The sequence below is a fragment of the Anolis carolinensis genome, chromosome 3 (assembly GCF_035594765.1).
Source record: "Anolis carolinensis isolate JA03-04 chromosome 3, rAnoCar3.1.pri, whole genome shotgun sequence".
In the NCBI taxonomy this organism is placed as follows: domain Eukaryota; kingdom Metazoa; phylum Chordata; class Lepidosauria; order Squamata; family Dactyloidae; genus Anolis; species Anolis carolinensis.
Window position 1 is genome coordinate 142,850,642 of NC_085843.1, and position 23,591 is coordinate 142,874,232.

At 37.8% G+C, this 23,591-nt stretch overlaps 1 protein-coding gene across 6 annotated transcripts in view; it reads left to right on the plus strand.

Moving 5' to 3' along the window:
* Positions 1-23,591, plus strand: part of dach1 (dachshund family transcription factor 1) — a 399,470-nt gene that overhangs the window by 327,749 nt on the left and 48,130 nt on the right. For all 6 annotated transcript variants that reach the window (XM_008106857.3, XM_062975577.1, XM_062975581.1 and 3 more), the window contains one exon: positions 19,001-19,152. In XM_008106857.3, the coding sequence (XP_008105064.2) occupies positions 19,001-19,152 (152 nt within the window). The remainder of the gene's footprint in view (positions 1-19,000; positions 19,153-23,591) is intronic.

The window sequence follows — 23,591 nt, forward strand, 5'->3', positions numbered from 1 at the left end:
ATGATGATGATCCTTGTACCCCTGCTTTCAGATCACTTATGAATACATTAAGCACATATTAAAACCAGTATACTAGAGGAACCGGCATGATCACATTTCTCTCTTTTTGAGAACCCATTTTCGTTCCTTAAGAGAAGGCATCTCTTATCCAGTGTCTGCTAAATGTGCTCTGAGTCTTTGGTGAGACTTTGCCAAAAGCCTTTTGGAAATCTGAAAAAAAACATTGCCTGTGAGATCAGTGTTGTCCACATGACTTTCAAAGAACTAAAAGGTTAGAGAGACAGAATTCATCTTTGTGGGAGCTATGCTAAATCTTCTCTAAGGCACCTTGCCCCGCTATATATATGCTTGACATTTTCAACAACTGCCACAACAATTACAGAAAACAATTTTTACATTATGTTTGAAGTCAGCATTGAGCCAGTGCTGGTGGTGAATCTGTGTGCATGATTACTTGGAAATTATTATTTAGCTACATTGTACATTCAGGACTTTGGGACAAAGAGGAAAAGGCAGTTGACTTTTTCATCACCAGCATCATGTTGAGTAAACTAAATTTCCAGTCCTTGAATGGCTTCCAGAATAAAACTATTGAGTGTTTGTTCTCCATAAAAACCACAAGAAGTTGAAGCACAGTTTAAAAAAATATACAACCTGTTGAATATATATGGAATGTATCATTATTTAAATGTCTAAAATTAATTAAATATAGGTCAATTTGAATGTATGTTACCTACTAATTTTACTTTTTCAAGTCTGGTATGCTTTATATTTCTGGAACATTTTGGCATATCAATAAAATTTCAGGCTGAATCTTACTGGCTGTTCCAACAGTAGTAGATCCATTTAATTTATACATTACTGATGAATCAACTCATGTATAAATCCTATTATTCAATATGCCTACTGTCCTTGAGATTGCTGAAAGGATTCAGGCATTTGTTTTTAGCTTTATTTAAATTTCGTATTATATGCACTATGTAAGCTTCCTCTTTTATTAAGCTTTCTCTTACAGATAGTTCAGAAATGATTTTAACATGCCCTGGACCCTGCCAAACTTAAAGGAGATATTTTAATAGTTTACAAATTTACTGGAGTGAGCAACATGTCTTAATTGACTTGGCTAAGCACAGTTTTTCCTTATTGACTTGTTATTGGACTTTACTATTAATAATGTCAGAATATCCTATGGCATAGCTTGTTGACCTTGCACAAGTGACGAATTCCTAGGATAGAAATGTGCTCTTGAGAAGCGGAAAGTGGGTTAATACAATGTTTTTCAAAAGAGATTCAGCTAAAAACAAGGAAATTAAAGAACAGTTTAATGTGTGTTTTAGGAAAATTCTTGGATAAAACCATTAAGGTTTCACAAGTAAGAAGGATATACTTTAAAAGAATTAGCATGACTTTTAGAAAGTTTTAGCAGTATCCAACAATAACAATATGCATAGTGGTTGTTTACTTGGATTTTCAAAGGGCTTTTGAACATATTATCAGAGACTCTTGTGCTAAGTTAGGAGTCAGGGGATAGGAGGTCTTCTTTTACATTTAATGAATCCAATTATGGATCTGTCAAAGAAAAGAAAGCAGAGTGTAGGAATGGGTAATTCTGCAATAGGAGGATATGAGCACCAGGGTGCCTTGTGGATCTTTTTTGGGACCAGTCCTCAAAGGGCTCCAAAATAATCCTTTGGAACAATGCAGATTCCCATTAAAATGGCTAGTGTGCATAATTTGTCCTAGTATAAAGTGCAGCCCAGAATCCTAACTTCACATAAATGCTAGTGGAACTAATTGTGAGTGCCCATGAGAAGGAGTTCTTACTGTGATTGGCTTGATTCAAATGTTGAGGCTGCTCTGAAAAGGATAGTTGCCATTTATCACTTCCATATTCAGGAAATGATAAAAAATATGTGTACTTTAGAAAAAGCAGATTAAAGAAATTCATAGAAAATAAGGCTGTCAATTGCTGCTAGTCATGGCAGCTTGTGTATTGTCTCCAGTTTCAGAGGTAGTATACTTCCAAGTTCTGTTTTCTAGGATACATGATATGGAGGATGCTATTGTATATGTTGTTGTTTCCAACAGGCATTAAACTGACTATGGTAGAAACACAATGTTGGTCTAGATAAACCTGAATTATGACGTCTCTTCTTCTTAAGGACTTTTGATTGTGATTGTAGAGCAGCCAGGCATATCTTGAAGTTATAAGCAAACAAGTATTAAAGAATACCAGTTCCAATGTTCAAAGTAACTCTAGTAACACACCAAGCTGGGTTCAGAAAAGGCAGAGGAACGAGAGACCAAATTGCCAATATCCACTGGATAATGGAGAAAGCCAGGGAGTTTCAGAAAAACATCTACTTCTGCTTTATTGACTATTCTAAAGCCTTCGACTGTGTGGATCATAATAAACGATGGCATGTTCTTGGTGGTATGGGGATACCAAGTCACCTTGTCTGTCTCCTAAGAAATCTGTATAAAGACCAAGTAGCCACAGTAAGAACAGATCATGGAACAACAGACTGGTTCAAGATTGGGAAAGGAGTACGGCAGGGCTGCATACTTTCACCCTCCCTATTCAACTTATACACAGAACACATCATGCGACATGCGGGGCTTGATGAATCCAAAGCCGGAGTTAAAATTGCTAGAAGAAACATTAACAACCTTAGGTATGCAGATGATACCACTCTGATGGCCGAAAGCGAGGAGGAGCTGAGGAGCCTTATCACCAAGGTGAAAGAAGAAAGTGCAAAAGCTGGGTTGCAGTTAAACGTCAAGAAAACCAAGATCATGGCAACTACACCTATTGATAACTGGCAAATAGAGGGAGAAAACGTGGAGGCAGTGACAGACTTTATATTTCTAGGCGCGAAGATCACTGCAGATGCAGACTGCAGCCAGAAAATTAGAAGATGTTTACTTCTTGGGAGGAGAGCAATGACCAACCTTGACAAAATAGTGAAGAGCAGAGACATCACACTGGCAACGAAGGTCCGCATAGTCAAAGCAATGGTATTCCCCATAGTAACCTATGACTGCGAGAGCTTGGACCATAAGGAAGGCTGAGCGAAGGAAGATAGATGCTTTTGAACTCTGGTGCTGGAGGAAAATCCTGAGAGTGCCTTGGACCGCAAAAAGATCCAACCAGTCCATCCTCCAGGAAATAATGCCCGGCTGCTCACTGGAGGGAAGGATATTAGAAGCAAAGCTGAAGTATTTTGGCCACATCATGAGGAGACAGGAAAGCTCGGAAAAGATCACGATGCTGGGGAAAATGGAAGGAAAAGGGAAGAGAGGCCGACCAAAGGCAAGATGGATGGATGGTATCCTTGAAGTGACTGGCTTGACTTTGAAGGAACTGGGGGTGGTAACGGCCGACAGGGAGCTCTGGCGTGGACTGGTCCATGAGGTCACGAAGAGTCGGAGACGACTAAACAACTGAGCAGCAGCACCAGTTAATTCTAGTAACACACCAGTTTTGCCAACCCCGTGAACCAGCAATCTGCAGGACACTCTTTGTCTAGAAATTTCAAAGATATCTCACATTTGCTTTTATTTCCAGACTCTTACGTCCTGGATACCAAACCCTTCCACTCACTAAAAATGATTCAAAGCTTTGTTTAAATCCATTAAAATCATAGAAGCATAACCGGTATGAAGCCAAACCTCCACTAGGCTAGAGAGTCATATCAACTTCAATACATTTAATAAAAGAACTAAACAGAAAAAAGTTCAGAAATAGATTGCCACATTTCAAGAAATGAACAAACAAATATTAGAATATTTAGCTGAGAGCACTTTCAGAGTATTTAACCTAAAGAGGTTTCAGAAGCAGGAGGCCCCTGGGCTTCCCTTGCATAGCTTTAGAACAGCATGGACAAGGTTTAATTTTGGGCCACATGGAGCCCCAACAGTGTATTTGTGGCACTTGACACTTCCAGAATTCCTGATCGGCAGTGATCAAAACATCAAAAAGAGCCGGGGGGGGGGGGGGGCTCTGACTGTGGCCGCAGGATTGCCTTTTACACACAACTGCTTTACAGAATCTACAGTGACTTTCTTTGGTTTGGACATGCAGGTACTAAATCAAGTTTGATATTTTTTAAAATAAGCACCGGTATTTGGTGTTTTGTATACTGACATATACATGCCGCTGGGTGGCTGCTGTTCTGTACCTGCCACCCTGTGATAGACAAAATTGTCTTTGAACTGAACAGGAGCTCTGCCTTGACTGACATTTGAGAGCAGAAGGTCTAACAGAGCCATCTTCTCTGTGTCATTCCATGCCTTTCTTTTTCTTTGGTTTGGTGTTTTAAAGGAAAGCGAACACACACTCCAGGATTTATGCCTATACAATAAAGACTTGCGTCGCTCGCTGCTGAAACTTAGCTGCATTCAAAAAGTAATTTTCATGGAGATTTTTACAGCAGTTAGCTGACGCTGTTGATCATTGTGGTTAGGGCTTGATTCCAATGGCAAACATAAAACCAGTGACTAATTCACTAAGTCACCCACACAGTCGTATCTTGTTAATGGTCTCTGCTGCCAGGAATTATTATAGCATTTTGGAGGTAATATTCCTTGTAACAAAGAAACTTTGTTTGCACAAAAGACTAGATCCATTTTGAAACATGTTGTGTTAAAATCTAGTCAATAAAACATACTGTGACGCTGCAGTAATACTGAACTTGTTTTTATTTGTGGTTGTGATAGACTGTTTAGAATCTGAAATCACATATATTTTAAGCTAACTACCAATATTCTAACTTTGGTTGGTTAATGTTTGCAGGGCACTTACAGATGCTAGAATAATCTCTAATGTTTTTGCTCAATCTGCTCGGGAGATGGATGAAATAAATAGTTTAAACTAATTAATGTAACACCAGCTGTTACAAGTGCTTGGCAGACGTCTGTGAGTTTTGATGGGCAGAGAGCGGCTGTTGTACTTGACTTTATTTTAGTACAATGTTGATCACAGTGTAAGCTGGAATAAACGACGAGCCAAAGGAAGGAACAGAGGATAAATTTCTCTGTAATGCAAAACAAATATTGCCCTTTTATCCGAGAGTAGCTTTTGAGGTACTGAGGGAACGTTACAACAATTCTTATTAAGTTGTGTGTGCTCCGACAGCCAATGCACCAAACTTGTGCAGTTTTAGGGAGCAATTGACCAAATTCTCACTTTACACTGCCTTATTCATATCATTTGGGTTTATATAAATTTGCACTCAAAAGAATGTAACTTTAATATGCTTTACAGACTGCATATATATACTGTTCAGGTGAAGCACAATTAAATTGCCCAAGATATTATTTTGGTTTACAGGATTATCTGTTGTATTTTTTATTTAATGAGAACTACTCAGGCATAATACTAAGTGTTACTGTTGTTACAAAAATATTCTGTAATTTACTGTATAAACTTTGAGGTATTTTGGTTCTTGGTATTTTGTTTTATTCATGCTGTCAATGTAGACATATTATCCTAAGGAAATCTGAACTTAAGGCTAGATAGAACTGTTTTATTTGATGTGTTATATAATATCTTGTGTACATTTCTCAATTAGAAAAAGAAATGTTCCTTCTTTTCAATAATTATAATTCTAATCAATATATAATATATAATAAGCACTAACGTTCAATAACAAGAATTCTCCAAAGAGTGAGTGTAGAGAGCTTTCCAATGGCAAAAAGAACAATGTATGTGCCCATATTAAGATAACAGTGTCATTGTGCAGGTTGTTACCCTGTGAATATATCTAATAAGTTATTATAGTGTGCCGAGCAGATGGCAAGTGCTCCTGGAAGAATTGATGGATGGGATATGATGTCATCAATGAGGTGACATGGTTCACAAGGTACTTGACCTCCAAGAAGAAGTTCTAACTGGATAGAATTCTAAATGGTGAACCTCAGTGACACTGGCTAAATGGGAATTTGTATTTCTTTATGGTAGTGTTTACCCCCTTCACTGAACTCCACATAATGGGATTTGGTCCCAGAAGATTTCGAGATATTGTTGGAAGGTTTCACCCTATAACCTTCAGAGGATTTCAAATACAAATCTAAACTTTAATAGAAGAATCACAGAGAACAGTCTTTATCAGGGTAGTGTCCTGTGTGAGCTTTCTTTCATTGCATGTATAGGTTCAGAAGGAAATTAGTTAATTCAGCTTATTGATTTTCATAACATATCGGCAAAAAAGCAGAATTATGAACTGATGCAGTATAAATGTATTGCAACTCTCTTTTAGTTAGAATGTGCCACTATTGACACATATTCACTGAAGCTTTTAAAGATCAACTGATGAATCATGTGAAAGGTTATTTAGAAGTAAGTCGTACTTTTTTATTCACATCAAATCTGTGAATAACCATTTTATGGAGGGGGAAGTTTAAGGAGGAAAGCAATTTTCCCCATTTTCACTGGTTATCTCCGCCCCTTCCTATATAATAAATGATGGTTGTTTCGACAACTGCGACATGGGTGGAGGAAATAACAGGAAAACAAGGGGAAATGGTTAACTCCTTCAGCCCTCTCCTCCTCTCCCATAAAATGGACTGTCCTTCTCTGTCTAGCATCCCCTTGTGGCCTCCACCCAGATAATGGAACAGTACCACATTTTTCTTTTACATACAACATGAATATTGAAAACGCTTACAGCGTCTGTTTTCCTTTTGATACCCATGGTTTATCCCATACCACCCACAAATATTTACAAAAATCATGGAAGAAATACTGAACTTTTAAACTAAAGGAATGTTTATTCTGCTCTTGCATGAATCTCTGAACATATTCCTGTTGGGGAGATCCACATCTTCCTCATTCCAGTAATGTTTAATATTACAACTAATATTATCATTCCATCAAACACTATTGCGTTGCTTCCCAGCTAAGTGGGTACAAGATTGTTGCATTACACTTGAACTGTCATTGTTCTGGAGCCAGGAAAATTCTTAATAGACCATACTCCAAAATTAATATAGAAAAATCAAAAGGGTCCAGATAACAATTGATATGACCTTCTTGTATTTTGTATTGAGGTGTAGTTATGAAACAAATTCATGAAATATTGTGTATAGGGAGTCCAGTATTTACATATTTAAAAATATGAAATTATGTCAGAGTTGTATAGGGAACGGTAATAACTTTTAAAATGCTTTTGAAAATTCCTGCACTCACTTCTAGTGGATTTAAATTACTGATTCTTATGAAATGCTCTGTGAAGTACTCTGAGAAATCATTGGGGAATGATGAGGGCAGAGAAGAATGTGATCTTGTTTACAGGATCAGATATTTGAACTAATTATGGAAATAAATAATTAGAACACCTGTTTGTATGCTCACTTTGAACTATTTATGTTATTTGTCATTAGCACCTACAGTTCTGTGAGCTCTTTGAATATTCATTTTAATAAACTAAGAATTTCATTGAAGAATATAAATACCGCAAAAGGAGAAGAAACAGCAAAACAGCAACAGCCATGAGGAATCAGATGATCTAAATCCTGTGAACAAAAAATAATCAATTTAAGAGTTAGTGTCTTTGCAGTAGAAAGCTATAGGGAATGTTTCCTAGTGAAGAATATAGTTCTACTTTTATGTGATTTTGCAGTTGCAATAAAACTTTCATAAACATGATGTTATAAATTGCTCCCATCTTTGGCTGTATGACTACTATCTGTAAGTAAAGTGCTTAGGGGTCCTAAATTACTTTAAAATGACAGCAAAGCTTAAGTTGACTTTCAAGCGCTATAATAATGAATTAATTTTACAGCAATTACTATGGTAATATGGATTATAATTTAAATTCACAGTCATCTTTTTGTGTGGAGGCAAGACAGGGATGCGAGAGATTAAACAAAAGCTTTCATCTAGTGCTGTTTGATATGTTACTCTTCAGATTCAGATTTGTATGTTGCCCCGAGTTTGTTTCTACTACCAGTGTACTACCAGCCTAAAGGGTTGTACCTCAAAAGAAACTGGTGTCAGTGTTTGTAAGCTGTTCTCTAATGCTTAGAAATGTTAAGGTCTTATTGCTCCAAAGTGGACCTGTACTGTCAGCCAAACATTTACACAATTCTGATAAATGAGAATTCATAATTTTGCTATAGACGAAGCATAATTTGGCTTCTTAGTGTCTTTTGTCCTGTTTAAAATAATATTCCTGAACTTGATTCATGATTGAAGTTCTGGATTTCCTATCACATAAATTTTATATCAGTAAGACTTAACACTTCCCAACAAGTTCATGAATGTCAGCTTGTATCCAGTGGTGTCATTGTGCTAGTCCCAAAATGTATGGGGGGGGGGGGGGTCACATTTGGTAGTTGAAATACATTGAGACTGCCAAGAGAGTTCCCAAGAAGTTATGATTCCAGTATTGCATGCTCTGTTGCTCTAATTCTGTTGTTGCCACCTCTTGTACTTTTCCTGTTTATAAGCAAAGGTTATAAGATGGGCAATCCGAATAAATACCTGCTCCAAGACTTTCAGATACTTGAAGTTGGGTGCCTTCAAGACATTTTTTTACTTTTGATGTCTCTAAGGTGAATCTTGAAGTTTTCTTCTCAAGATTTATTCAGAGCAAGTTTGCCTCTGAGGCTGCAAAAATGTGACTTGCCTAAGGTCACCTTGTGGATTTGTATGGAGTACCCATTAAAGGACTTCAATATTCTAACACTGATCTGCAGAGTGATATTCAGTGCTCAAAGGTGTGTGTTAAGCTGCAGTGTTGGAAAAGAAAAGAAACATTTCGATAATTCAGAAGGGAGGCAGTTCTAGTCGTTAAAACAGTAGAAGATAGTTCATGAAGTGGGAGATTTACGTAGCACCAAAACTTGCAGTATACAACATCCCTGTATAAAGCGGGGATGAAAAATGCATCTGTTGTATCTTTTGAAAAGGGAAGTTTGTGTTGGAGAAAATATTTAGACTCACACAAGAGTAGGCTTCTGATTGTCACAAACCCTGCCCTATCCCATGCCGTTTTCTCCATGTTCTCTGTGACCCAGACATGTGTGCCATTCTGTACCTGCACACAGGTCTTTGCCTCAGTCTTACTCTTAGTTTATCTTCCACATTCCAGAACATCCTTACATCTCTATGCTTTCCAAATCCTTATATGGTCTGTATAAACCTATACTTACGGATTTAACCTCACTTCTGATCCAATTTTTTGGTTTCTAATGTTGGTTTTTCCTCAGAAGAATCATTTCTACTCAAGCAAGACAACACACCCAATTTTCTGACACAAGGCATGGACCAGGAGTGAAATGTCAGACATAGTGTAGATTAAGTCCATACGAAGTGTGATGGAGGACAGAGAGGTTATGATGTTCTAGCGTGTGAAAAATAACTACATCATATAGTCAGTGTAGATCCATATAATGCAGTTCAGTGCAGTTAAACTGTGTTGTATGGGTCTACACTGACCATATAATGGAATCCAAAATGTCATTATATGGCAGTGTAGATCCAGCATGAGAGTAAGAGGGGCATCCTTGAATCCCTTAAGAGGGGAGACACAAGCATGGGGAAACAGTCAAAGTGGTATAAACAAGAACCTCTGTGACTTGTTTCAGATGTATATTTATCAAAATATTATTTAGCCTGTAATAATGTACCAAATAGAATAAATGTTGGCATTTATGGAGCTCAGATACCATATATACTCATGTATAAGTCAACTTCACATATAAGGCAAATTTTGTGGCAGAAATATTGATTTTGAGATGATGCATGGATATGTTGAGAGTCATTTCATATGGAGGCAAAAGCATCTAGGCACTTTTTTCCCCATCCAAGCATTCAAAAAGATCAGAAGTGGTGCCACAAAGAGAGAGTAGAAAGGATGGCTGCTTCTTTTACGTTTTACCAGAATGGACTTTGCTCTTGCCTTTTACTACTCTTTTCAGAGCTGGAGATGGTTTCTCATATGTATGTATGTATGTATGTATGTATGTATGTATGAGGTAAGGTACAGTACTCTGATTGACCTGTGGATAAGTCGACACAGGGTTTTTGATTGCTTTTTGACTAACATTTCTGGATGTATACATGGATATTTAACAGTAATACTCATTTGTGTGAAAAGGATTCTAAATTTGGAATCACAGATGAGATTGAGAAGGGTGTACTACTTCAAAATTAGCTTTACGTAATAATAATAATAATAATAATAATAATAATAATAATAATAATTGCAAAAGGCCAACCTACTGGGATTTGCGCACATCATCCGAAAATACATCACCACAGTCCGAAACACTTGGGAAGTGTTTGACTTGTGATTTCGTGATATGAAATCCAGCATTGCTATCTTGTTTGCTGTGTCATAAAATAAAATAATAATAATACATTTTTCTTAGTGCCTTATTATCTACACTGACCTTAGTATAGTTCCAAACTGCATTATATGACAGAGTAGATCCAGTCTTAGTTTATCAGTCCTAAGAGTGTGCAACACAGTGTGCAGATCTTCTTGCATAGAAAGAGGGGCACAGGCTATTCTTATTTTTAAAGGATACGGAGTCAAGAAAAGGCCTGAGTGTCTACCTGCTCTTTTTCTAATCTTATTAGAAGGTGCCTTGGGAATTGGGATGCCTACAATCGAGATCTAGTGAGATTGTGAGTGGGTTTGTTGATAGTTACCAGTGTACATGGCTAGTACTGATAAAGAACTATATGAAAAAGAATGTCTCTTAGAAGTAGCCTTTCATTCATAGCCCCTATTACCTGAATGAAGTCGGCCAATCACAACCTAGGGACAGAGTTTCTATGGGAGAAATAATAAAAAACCAAAGGCTTGTTTATTAAATGGTTCACAGGGGGGCATATAGAGATATGAATGGGCAACTATGAATGGATGAAATCTTCAGAGAAGCAGTTAGAGATCAAGTTATTTAGGAACAGAGAAATTGTTTAAGATCACAATAGGGATTTCAATTTGATAGGAGCTAAATGAGTGGAAGGAATCCAGGGAAGAATATTAACTTTATTTTAACTGAAGTGTATTTTCTCTATGTGTAATACTAGACATTGAACTTGTGTGTTATATCAGTGCTAAAATTTGTGGTCCATAAGTTAGTGTTGGTCCATGAGCTGATGATCTGTGGCAAGTTTGTATGAAAGAAACACACAGTTTTATCCATAGGAACAAATATGATGGCAGTCCCTGGCACATGGGAAGAAAAAACCTTGATGGTCCCTCACATCAGATAGCTTAAAAAGCATTGCCACACACACACACACACACACACATGCCCTCCAATTTCACTGTGGTTAGAGGCACCGGATCCCCATGAAAGCAAAAATCTACAAATGACAAAATTGCTATTTTATTTTAACTATGATAATTCCTTTCTAGGAATTTTTAGGTCTTCCAGAATGACTCTGGTCAACCTTCCGCTGAAAGCTAACCATGAAATTGCACTGGAAGACATAGAGAAGTATTCTCTCTAGAAATCTTTAGGTTCTCCAGCACAACCCGATGACATTGAACATAGAATCACACTAGAAACCCTAGAGAGATAATTTTAATCAAATCTGTAAATAACCAAATCTGCAAAGGCAAAAGTACTAATGTGGCGGGAAAATAAACGTTTACTGTTTTATTGTTTATCTCATGGTTTGAATATATTTTATCTCTGACTTATTGAGGGAAAGGTACACCCCCCCATCCAGTATAAGAGTCAGACTCAGGAAGGAATCCAAGGTTAGAAAGACAAAATGATTAACAGAAGCTTTTGCTTTTCCTGAATATTCCTGCAATATCCAACTTCAAAAACATATCCTTATTCTTAAAAACAATTACAGTTGACTGTCATTTAACTAGTACTCATGGGGATTGATAGATGCTGCATAAATATAGTTTCCTGTTAGTATTAAAAATAGGCCTAATGCTATACCCACTGCTATACCATATGAAAATTCTGCATTGACTTGATAGTAATATTGAAACACAGTAATTAAAAGCAAATTAAGACAAGAAAAGCAAACCTAACTTAATGTAACAGAGTTTTACTGTATTATACATGTATTTTAATTTTTAATTAAAGTATTTTTTCAAATTTTTTGCCGGCTACTTTTGTTCAGGTTCTGGTCTACCCTATAAAGGTTGCTTCAGATATATGTTATGCCATTGTCTCTTGGCCCAGACCTGGTTTCCTGCATATCCGTGTCATTTGTTAATCGTCTATTATGGCTAAGAAACCTAGTATGCATTTCACAAAATTAGTGTGTCTACCATTCAATTCTTACAAGCCTGTAGTATATCACATAATTGTATTGTTACATTGCTAATGTAATATTAGTTATTGGGCAATTAAAGAAGATTATGCACACTGTCACTTTGAAAGCTAAGCTCTTTTGTGCCCCAATTAACAGTTAAGTTATTTTGAAGATCTAGCCCTCACTTAACCTTAGGTCAACAGGGAAAAAAATCTGACAGAATCTGTCAGGTATTGGAGTTGAGTGTATCTAGAGAAAACTATGCAAAGGAAATACACGGGGGAAGATGGCAAACCTTGTACTATGCCCCAGTTTTGTTTTCGGCTTTTTTATATAGATGAAAATCACTTTTATCAAGAATTTTTCCTGAGAAATGATATAGTTGCATATAAATCACTTGGGGCTGAAATAACCTAAAAGTAAATTGCAAAAATATGCATGAATGCTACATAGACTCTAACTGACCCCACTGAATGAATGAATACACACACGTGTGTTATATCTTCTTTTTTATATGCTTCTTGGCAGGGGGTTGGACTGGATGGCCCATGAGGTCTCTTCCTACTCTATCATTCTATAATTCTATTATTCTACGAATGATTCTTCAAGGTTTCTGTGACTCAAACACAGGGATTTTACCCCTGTGCGGAAATCACCCTCTCCATTGCTCTTTTCTGTACTGATTCATGCCAAATTCATCACTTCTTTTTATCTGCAACAACTGTGACATCTCTGTTTTGCATTTCCACTTATTTCTTCTACTAAACAAGCTTCAGTTCTCAGCATCTTCTCTCTCACGCATGCTCTCTCGTCCATTGCAGAATTTGCCAACTTCACCAAATCAGTGTACTTGGCATAAGTAAAGGTAAAGGTTGTGTCCGACTTTGGTGGTTAGTGCTCATCTCCATTTCTAAGCTGAAGAGCTGGTGTTTTTCATAGACATCTCCAAGATCATGTGCCAGAATGACTGCATGGAGCTCAGCTGTTTAACCCACTTTGCCACCGGGGGTGCATATTCAGTACAGAACAATTAAAGATTAAAAAAATTATTTTGCCATAAGCTCTTGTTAGCCAAATCCTTTTTTTACCATGAAATTTCTGTAGTAATAAGAAACTGTTGCAGTGTTCATCTTTTCTATATGCTGATAGAAGCATTTATCTTTTAGCCTGAAAGCATTTCTACTAATGTGCACGAATTCGTTCCTACTGTTTATCCTGTTTCTTTCATGTCTTCTGTTTCTTCAGAAGCACGAAAAAGGACGCCCCTTCCCCACATGGAAATCTTCTCGACATGAAAGCCTGTTTTAGTGTTGAGCCAAAATTACCTTCTTACCTGCATGCAGGCAGGCCTGGAACTAGGCTGCAGGCATGCTCCAGGCTGTCCCCAGGCCCCGCCACACATAGGAGAGTGTGGCGGGGTGTGGTTGGCGGCAGGCTCTGGTCCTTATTCCAGAGAAGCAACAGCAGGTGTCAGGCAAGAAGAACACCAGGAAGGGGAAGCAGTGGGTGGGAAGCCCCCCTCTCATAATGGCCTGAATTTTGGGCCCCCGATCCAACCCCCTCCCCCCCCCCCGATTTCGGGAGGCTCTCGAAAATGGATCGGGCTTCCAACAAAAGTCAGGAACAAAACGAGGTAAGGTTTCCCCAAAACACAAGACTAATTCCTACACATTGCAGGCTTCTGGCATGTCAATATCATGACTTATAGTGAACATTGTAACCTTTGAAGAATAGGTATACATATAGATGTTCTCATACACATACTATGTTTTACACACACATAAAAACCATGGGACATGTTGTGGGTGCACACTTACAGAATTGTAAATGACCAGGAAGTGGCAGGGCAGTCCTTTGTGTCCCTCAGCAGCCCTCCCCCCATGATAGAAAAAATCCCCCTTAGCAGTGCTGCCTGCCCTGAACTTTCTGATTCTTTGTGATTCAGAAAGCAAAGAAGCTTCTCAGGGCAGAGGAAGATGGAGGTGCTGGGGGGCAGGAAGGGACTGCCATGCCACTTCCTCGGGCTACCTGAGCCCAGGAAGCACAGGATGGTTGTGGAGACGCAATCCTGGATCCCGCATTGGGATCTAGGATGGCAGTCCTCACCTCCCCAAAGATCTTTCTACAAGATTCAAACCTTTCCCATTTTTTTTTAAATCTGGGGTCAAATCGGATTAAGTGGTTTATCCTTGGTTCAAGCACATTATGGAAGCATTGGGTTAATGTGATTGCTACATTGCATTACATGGCAGTGTAGATGCAGCCTTTGAGAAGAACTGAGAAGCAAAACTCCCTATTTTTACAGTTCAGTACAGGGCTGGGAGTGGAGGAATAGTTACAGTTAGTGTGTATTATCTCTTGCAGTGCCATGTCAAGTGAGGCCCAGCTGCTTTGTTGACTACCGATGTAGCCCTTATAAAAGCTGATAGAAGTTGTGAACACTTTACACAGTTTTTTCTAAACATGGCAACTTCTCCTTGTTGTGTTTGTTTTCTAACTAGATAAATATAGCTGAAGAGAGTTAAGCAGCTATTACATGTCTTGCAACAGTGGGAGATTTCTTCCAGAATAAAGCATTTGCACCTCTCCATGACCCATAGTTGCCTGCTTCTGTCTGTGTAGTGGTTTCACTGTACCCCAACACAGGGGGAGGGGAGCATTTTTCCAGTTAAGACAAATTATATCACTAATACTGGTTTGTTGTTATTTGATTCAAATAACATATTGCTTTCTTAATGTACAAAACCAAATATTCAATAGCTAGCACCTAGTTTTTGTCTTTTTTCCCATACTTCATTTGTAAGATGTTTAGCAATGAATTAGAAATAAGGAAAATATCCTTTAGTAGAGCAGAGATTCACACACATTAGTATTATGTCTTCATCATCTGAGACTTGCAAAATACCAGCTGTTCAGCTCAAGAATTTAGTTCTCCCCAAGGCTTTGTTTTGGGGTGAACAATTCTTTTCTAAGACTGATAATGAAACACATGTCAAAAACCTTCTATTTAATACGTTCTTCAGTCTAAAAAGAGAAAAATGCACCCTCCTTACCCTCTTTGTGACATCTCAGGTACATAATTAAAATTAAAGGAGAAATAAAAGTGGCAGTTGCATTCAGACTTCATAATATTCTAATCTGCTCATAGTCTCTGTATGAACAAATGCTAGCTCCACAGAGGAAACATGATGGTAGATTCTTGAAGTTTGGGGAGAAGGTTCTGTGATAGTAGGAAGAGGTGGCACCATGAGAAGGCAATGCTGTTCATCAAGGTGGCAAATGTCATGGCTGGTCTCTGAAGTGTGTTTTTCAGTTAGTTACCATATCCCGCGAAGGAAGATAGACGCTTTTGAACTGTGGTGTTGGAGGAACATCCTTGGACCACAAGAAGATCCAATCAGTCCATACTCCAGGAAATAATGCCTGGAGGCTCACTGGAAGAAAGGATAATAGAGGCAAAGATGAAATACTTTGGCCACATAATGAGAAGACAGGAAAGCTTAGAGAAGAGAGTGATGCTAGGGAAAATGGAAGGAAAATGGAAGAGGGGTCGACCAAGGGCAAGATGGATGGATGGTATCCTCGAATTGACTGGCTTGACCTTGAAGGAGTTGGGGCTGGCTACAGCGGACAGGAAGCTCTGGCGTGGGCTGGTCCATGAGGTCATGAAGAATTAGAAGCGACTGAACGAATAAACATACTTGTAATTTATAGATGGGAAATGTCTAATGCTTGTGCTTTTCTTGGGCATCTGAAGTGAGTATAAATTGGCAGAGAAGGGAATCCTATGATGTTGCATTTATTCAAAATGTCTTCATGATTTGGTTTAGTACAGTACAGTGGACCTTTGGTATCATCTGGGGTTTGGTTCCATGACCCCCATGAATACGAAAATCAAAGGATTCACAACTCCCATTATTTATAAGGTTCACTTTTTGGACTTTAAAAAAATACTTTCAAAATGCAGATTGAAACAGATGCAGAATCTGTGAATACTGAGGGCCAACAATACTGTACTTGATATCCCTATTAATGACAGTAAAGTTTTGATGCTAGTGTTTGTATCATTTACCAAAACTTTATGCTAAAACAACATTTATAGTATTTCTGGCAGTGAGGCCTCCAGTAAGAATTAGTAACACCGTAAGAATATTATGGAATACTAGTTCAAACTGCTTAGCAGATTATTTGTTCATAACAAAATTTTAAACTTTTAGTTTCAATAAAGGCAGCAATAGTTGTTAACCAGAGCAATATTAAAGCTTTACATAGACTGTACAGCAATTTTAATACAGGAAGAGTGACCATGAGGAACTCTCATAAACTAAGATATCCTATGTACAGAAAGTCAGAAAAAGGGAGATTTAGAGCAAGGGGTATATTATAGCAAAGAAAAGTCAGATAAAAGGAAAAAGAGACATGAATCCTGAAGAAAAGCTTGAGATGACAGGTGGGAAGAAGAGGACATGTTTTGTCTACAGCATTGGGAAGAAACTTTCATGGCATACAAATTAGCAAAAGTGTTAATTTTCCAAGGTGATAACTTGCTGACTAAAAGGTCAGCAGTTCGAATCCAGGGAACAGGGTGAGCTCCCGCTGTTAGCTCCAACTTCTGCCAACCTAGCAGTTTGAAGACATGCAAATGTGAGTAGATCAATAGGAACCGCTCCAGCGGGAAGATAACAGCGCTCCATGCGGTCATGCCGGCCATATGACTTGGAGGCATCTATGGACAACACCGGCTCTTTGGCTTAGAAATGGAGATGAGCACCAACCCCCAGAATCGGACACAACTAGACTTAATGTCAGGGGAAAAACTTTACTTTTACCTAATATTTAAACAAACTCATTTGCCTATTGCTGCTGTAATCCTCATGAGCAGACATAGTATTCATAACAAGAACTTACAGAACAAATGTTTATTCATTCTTTTGGGTCAGTTTATCAAGACCTAAAAGAATGCAATGTGGGGCAAAAGAATCTGTTGTGTTATTAGCAATTAGCTAGAAGCATTGCTCTGAAGTTCCTGGAAATATTTTAAAGATACTCTAATGGTAAGGCTCATATAGTTTTCCTACTATGATCTGTGGTTGTGTTTTAACTGGCTAATATTTACATCGTTTGTGTTTTTCCTTTTAAAAACATTATTTTTTTTTAGATTCTCTGTCACAGCTTATCTCACATCCGCAAATATCCACTCTTCCTGTTCATGATATGTACATTTGTTTTGCTTTGGACACGTTCACACTCAAAGTTTATGTCACATGGGACATAGAAAAAACAAAAGTTACTCTTTGTAGGATCATTTTCTCTTGCACTAAATGTTAATTAAAGTTCATCTTAAGTTCAAGATCCTTATTCCTATATTATAGATTAGTATTTTTTGTTTACTTTTTATCACTAAAAATGAGTTGTAGTCACAACGTGGAATGAATTTTGTACCATTTAAATGGCAGCAGTCTCCAGCCATGACATATGTCGTTATTGTTCATCATTGTGGGCTGTGATAGGGCAACAAGGGAAGGAGGAGAGGAGGAAATCTCCTTCCTCTGCTCCTCCTTTCTCAGTGCACCCCATCGCCCTGACCAACATCACTGTGGCAAGCAAACTGCCAACATAACCACAACCAAGACCTTGATTAGTCATGTTTTCAAGTATTCCCCTTCTCTAATTTACCAAATCTCTTGCTCTGCATTTTTGAACTATTTACATTTTACAGGATTTTTTTGTATGAGAAATGCTGTTTCTGTGCAAAGGTTCATTAGGCAGTTGCACAGATAACCCAAAAAATCCTGAAATAAAATTCTTTTGAGGGTGATGTGCACATGATTTCTCATATACCTCCATGAGACATAAGTAATTAAGTGTTAAAAGACAACTTTGTGTGTCAATAATTTTCATGTTATAATAAATGATAGCTGTACTTCCAGTCAAATTTGAATTGCAGGTATTATGACAGTAATTTTACACTATTACTTAGTCTCCAAGCTTAGTCTTAAGTCTCCAGTGGAAAGGTTGCCATGTTGTAATAACAGCATGATATGAATGTTCCAGTGTATGAGGACTCACTCAAGAAGCAGATGGACTGTATAGCCAGGGACAGGCAGGGATACTGGGGTGAATCCATGCTGCATTTCCAATATGGTTGTTAGAACTGGAGCCTAGACAGCACAGGGACATGGGTTGTCTGATTCCAGTGCTAGTTGTGGGAGATGACTCACCTGCATGATTTTGTTTTAATGCATGTACATACCCAACACAAAGAGAGTGTTTTATTATGGAACTTCATTTTTGCATGCCCTTCCAGATTCATGAAGATAGTTAATTACTTGAGAATCATTTTCACATAAAGCATACCCCAGAATATGAAATATCTCTCATAGTCGGAAATATTTCTGTTGTAAGCCGAAACAGTGTAGAGACTAAAATGAGATAATTGGGAAGGTACCCATAAAGTCAACCTAAATATATTATCACAAGTATATGTGAGATAATATTTGTTTTAAAAAGATTCTATGGCACTGTAAACTCAGTCTCATTAGAGACTGCATTTAAAAGGCTTATAAAGTTACTCATTAATGTTATCTTGTTGTATCTCCACAGCTTTTTCATTAAAGAAAATTCAGCAGAAAGCATTTTCTCCTGATAGCGGGAACCAATTTGCAATAAATGTTCTGGAAACCACTAGGGAAGCCATTACTGAGGTCTAATAAAAACAGACAAGCGTAACTTGTTCTATATTTTTGTTTCAATCACATACAGATGAGACCTCGCTCTCCACACCAACCGCAAGAGACAGCCTTGACAAACTTTCGCTAACTGGGCATGGGCAGCCACTACCTCCAGGTTTTCCTTCTCCCTTTCTGTTTCCTGATGGATTGTCCTCCATAGAAACCCTTCTGACTAATATACAGGTAGGTCTTCCTTGAAGATCAAAGTAAAACAGCCTGTGACTCAATTGTTGGCGGTAATACAATCAATTGAGCTTCAAACTAGTTCATAAGTGTGGGAAATTATTTCAGTAATTCAGAATTTTAAAGCTACTGCAGTAATCAAATGGATTTATAAAGCCATCGAAATGCAATACATAAAATATATCCTATAACACTGGAATGATATTTAGATGAAGCTAACATTAGTATGTTGTCTACAACATTTTTTCTATTACATGATAATGATTTGTAGTAATCTCTTTAACTCCCCTGATGGTGCTGAATAGAGAAAACTTGCTGTAATAAATAGTACTTATTTAAAACTGCCTTAATACCAAGGTGGCAATGACATGTTAATCTATGGAAAATGTGTCTTAATATGAAGGACATGAACCAAAAAAAGCATTTGTGTTACAAATAAGCTCATTTCAGTACTATCTTCAAAGAATAGACTTCAAAGGGCATTACCAAGTTTTCTGCTGATTTCCTATGCAGCAGTCAGCTTGTCTATTGTACCTATACTGCAGTCTGGCTCAAATATTTAAGATTTCCACTGGCATATTATAGGACACACTAGCATATTGGAGATTAGGTTAAGAAATAAAGGGGGGTTGCTCTCATATGTACCAGTCATGTGTATAACAGATGGATTTCTTGCCACCACATGTGTTGCATACACCAATAGCCTAACACTCATTCCAGCTGTGTCTTGTGCCTATAAACTTCCAAAATAAATCTTTGACAAAGTTCTTCATCTTAAAAGGCTCTCAATACAAGATACAAATTAAGAATAACATTTTGAAAGACATTGCACACAGAGGCAAGAAAGAAGTTACATTTTTACTCATTTGAAGAGTTTTGCTGCATTCAGTGGAAAGTTTCCAAGATGGGTCCAATCCGATGAAGTGTTAGAAATTATTCAGAACATCAGGACTTCATTTATACGGGTAGGCTGGCATAGAGCTAGACAATTAATATAATCATAAATCCTAAGAAGTAGCATTATAGTCCGCTCATGGAAAGGGACTTATGCAGGTGCATGCATAATTTTGCACTAGAGGGTGGAATTCAAATTGGAAAGGTATAAAGATTAATACATAATTTCAGATCAGATTTGTAAAAATCATTTGACTCCTATTGTTTATTCAATTTATTTATTTATTTTGCTGTCATATCCAATAGTGCTGAGAAAGCACCCGTATGGTAAATTGCTTATAGTTTTATATCATGGACAGAGAAACCCCGGTCCCTGGATCTGTTTCCTAGTGTGATAGGATGAAGTAGAACCCTTCTTTGTGGGGTGGATGATCTGTTCGCTTTACTAGCCCATTTCTGGTCATGAGAAGCCACATGTACACTGTGCTTTTGCTGGTAGTATTACTGATGGCAAAATATGAAAATGGTTCAAAACCAGTTCTAAACCCACTGGATTTAATATCACTCCATTCTACCCAGAGGATCCAGTCAAAATGAAATATTCTGATGACACAAAATCATAACAAAATCCTACATGGCTTCTTACCTTCCTGATGCAAACAGAAAGGTGTGCTGGAATAGGAAAGTATATCCTCTGTTTTTCTCCCTGACTAAATATTGGTTTGCACTGTTAAGATGTTATCCTATGCACATTTATATTGAAGTAAATACTATTGAACCCAAGGTTGAAGTACTAAGTACCATTCAACTTCTTTGGTATGAAACCAATACAATTGCACTCCATTATTGTGTGACCAGAAAACCGATTTTGATTATTTGTTTCAGCTTGATCTCATATATCTCTTTTTGTTAACAGCTTGCTTGTGTGTACAGTGCTCTTTTAATTTAATAATTCTAATTTTATTTGCTCTGAAATTCTTTTAAGAATAAGAGATTAGTGAAAGATTGCATTTAGAGGTTTATGCACACTATACACAGACCTAATACTAGATATCACTGTATCTTTTGTTGGTGCAATACTGTGACTTGCAGTGGAAATACGGCCCAGATATAGATTCCAGTACAATAGGATCAGTTTATTGTTGTGCAACTCTCTTTCTCAAAGCTGTCATTTTAGAACTATACATGGGATGACAGAATCCTGTCTGCTTCTCAGAGTTCCTTTCAATACTTTGTCTGGTGCTAGAATATATGCAATTTAATTTGTAATTTAAGACTATTTCAAAGTAGTTTAAGTACAAGTACGTAATAGATTTTAATTAGTTCTGAACATGACTGGCAAGTTTATGGCCAGATTTTCTGAATCTCATCCTGGGAGAAAGGTAGGGTAGAAATCACTCAATAAATTGATAAATTTTCCCTGTAATCCTATACAGTCCTTTCATCTGGGAGAAATCCCTACTGAACACAGTAGAACTTACTCTTTAATAAAGACGACACTGCTAGGGAATCATGCCAGCCCTTGGGTCCTTTCCATGGCATGGTTCCATAGGATCCTGGGAATTGCAGTTTAGGGGGCTCTATTTAGAATCTGAAGCTATGCTAGAATCTTACTTAGGCCCCTTCTACACTGCCATATAATCCAGTTCAAAGCAGATAATCTGGATTTTATATGGCAGTGTAGAAGGGGCCTCAAACAGACTTTCCACCATGCAAGTCCTCATGGGTTCACATCCTGCTCCTCTTTGGAGTGTTCATTTTCTGGATGAATGCAATTCATTTATGTGAACAAAAATCCACCTTTGTTCACTATATTTTATATCTAGTCCTCTTGCTTTTTTCTTTCTTTAAAAAAGATTTTAATTTATTTATAATAAATAAATTATACAAATCACAAACAACTAACATTGACACAAAACATACAATAAATCAGTTAAACAATTAATCATATATTTTTATACATGTAATCCCTAAGTGCACCCACCATCCATGGACCATATATTCATTCTTAATAGTAATAGTTCTTATATTGATCTCTTCTCCAAACTGCTAGTGTATATTGATTTGGTTTTATTTCCTCTTTGACAAATATATGTTCAAAATTTCTTTTCACTAATCCCTTTTTACATTTTATTTCACAAGTCATTTTATCGTTTATTGTGATGTTCCACACCTCTTTATATTAATCATCAGTTTCGTAATCATAATTTCCTTTCCATTTTTGGCTATAACTAAACTTAAATCAGTAACAAAAATTAAATCAGTATCAAAAACAAATCATGCCAGACTAATCTTTCTCTTTTTTCGATAGAGTTACAAGTTGGGTAGATGCGGGGAACGCCATGAATGTAGCATATCTGGATTTCAGTAAGGCCTTTGACAAGGTCCCCCATGACCTTCTGGCAAACAAGCTAGTCAAATGTGGGCTAGGCAAAACTATGGTTAGGTAGATCTGTAATTGGTTAAGCAAACGAACCAAAAAGATGCTCACCAATGTGTCTTCTTCATCCTGGAAAGAAGTCACGAGTTGAGTGCCGCAGGGTTCCATCCTGGGCCCGGTTCTGTTCAACATCTCTACTAATGACTTAGATGAAGGATTAGAAGGCGTGATCATCACATTTGCAGACGACACCAAATTGGGAGGGGTAGTTAATACTCCAGAAGACAGGAGCAGAATTCAAAACGATCTTAACAGATTAGAGAGATGGGCTAAAACTAACAAAATGAAGTTCAACAGGGACAAATACAAGATACTCCACTTAGGCAGAAAAAATAAAATGCAAAGATACAGAATCGGGGACTCCTGGCTTGACAGCAGTATGTGTGAAAAAGATATTGGAGTCCTTGTGGACAACAAGTTAAACATGAGCCTAAAATGTGATGCGGTGGCTAAAAAAGCCAATGGGATTTTGGCCTGCATCAATAGGAGTCTAGTGTCTAGATCCAGGGAAGTCGTGCTACCCCTCTATTCTGCCTTGGTTAGACTACACCTGGAATACTGTGTCCAATTCTGGGCACCACAATTAAAAGGAGATGTTGCCAAGCTGGAAAGTGTCCAGAGGAGGGTGACTAAAATGATCAAGGGTCTAGAGAACAAGCCCTACGAGGAGTGGCTGAAAGAACTGGGTATGTTTAGCCTGCAGAAGAGATGGCTGAGAGGAGACATGATGGCCATGTGAGGGAAAGTCATAGGGTGGAGGGATCAAGCTTGTTTTCTGCTGCCCTGGAGACTAGGACACGGAACAGTGGCTTTAAACTACAGGAAAGGAGATTTCACCTGAACATTAGGAAGAACTTCCTCACTGTGAGAGCTGTTTGACAGTGGAACTCTCTGCCCCGGAGTGTGGTGGAGGCTCCTTCTTTGGAGGCTTTTATGCAGAGGCTGGATGGCCATCTGTCGGTGGTGCTTTGAATGTGATTTTCCTGCTTCTTGGCAGGGGGTTGGACTGAATGGCCCATGAGGTCTCTTCCAACTCTATGATTCTATTATTGTTAATTCTTTCTTTTGCCTCTTTTTGAGATCCAGAAGCCAAGGTGGCTTACAA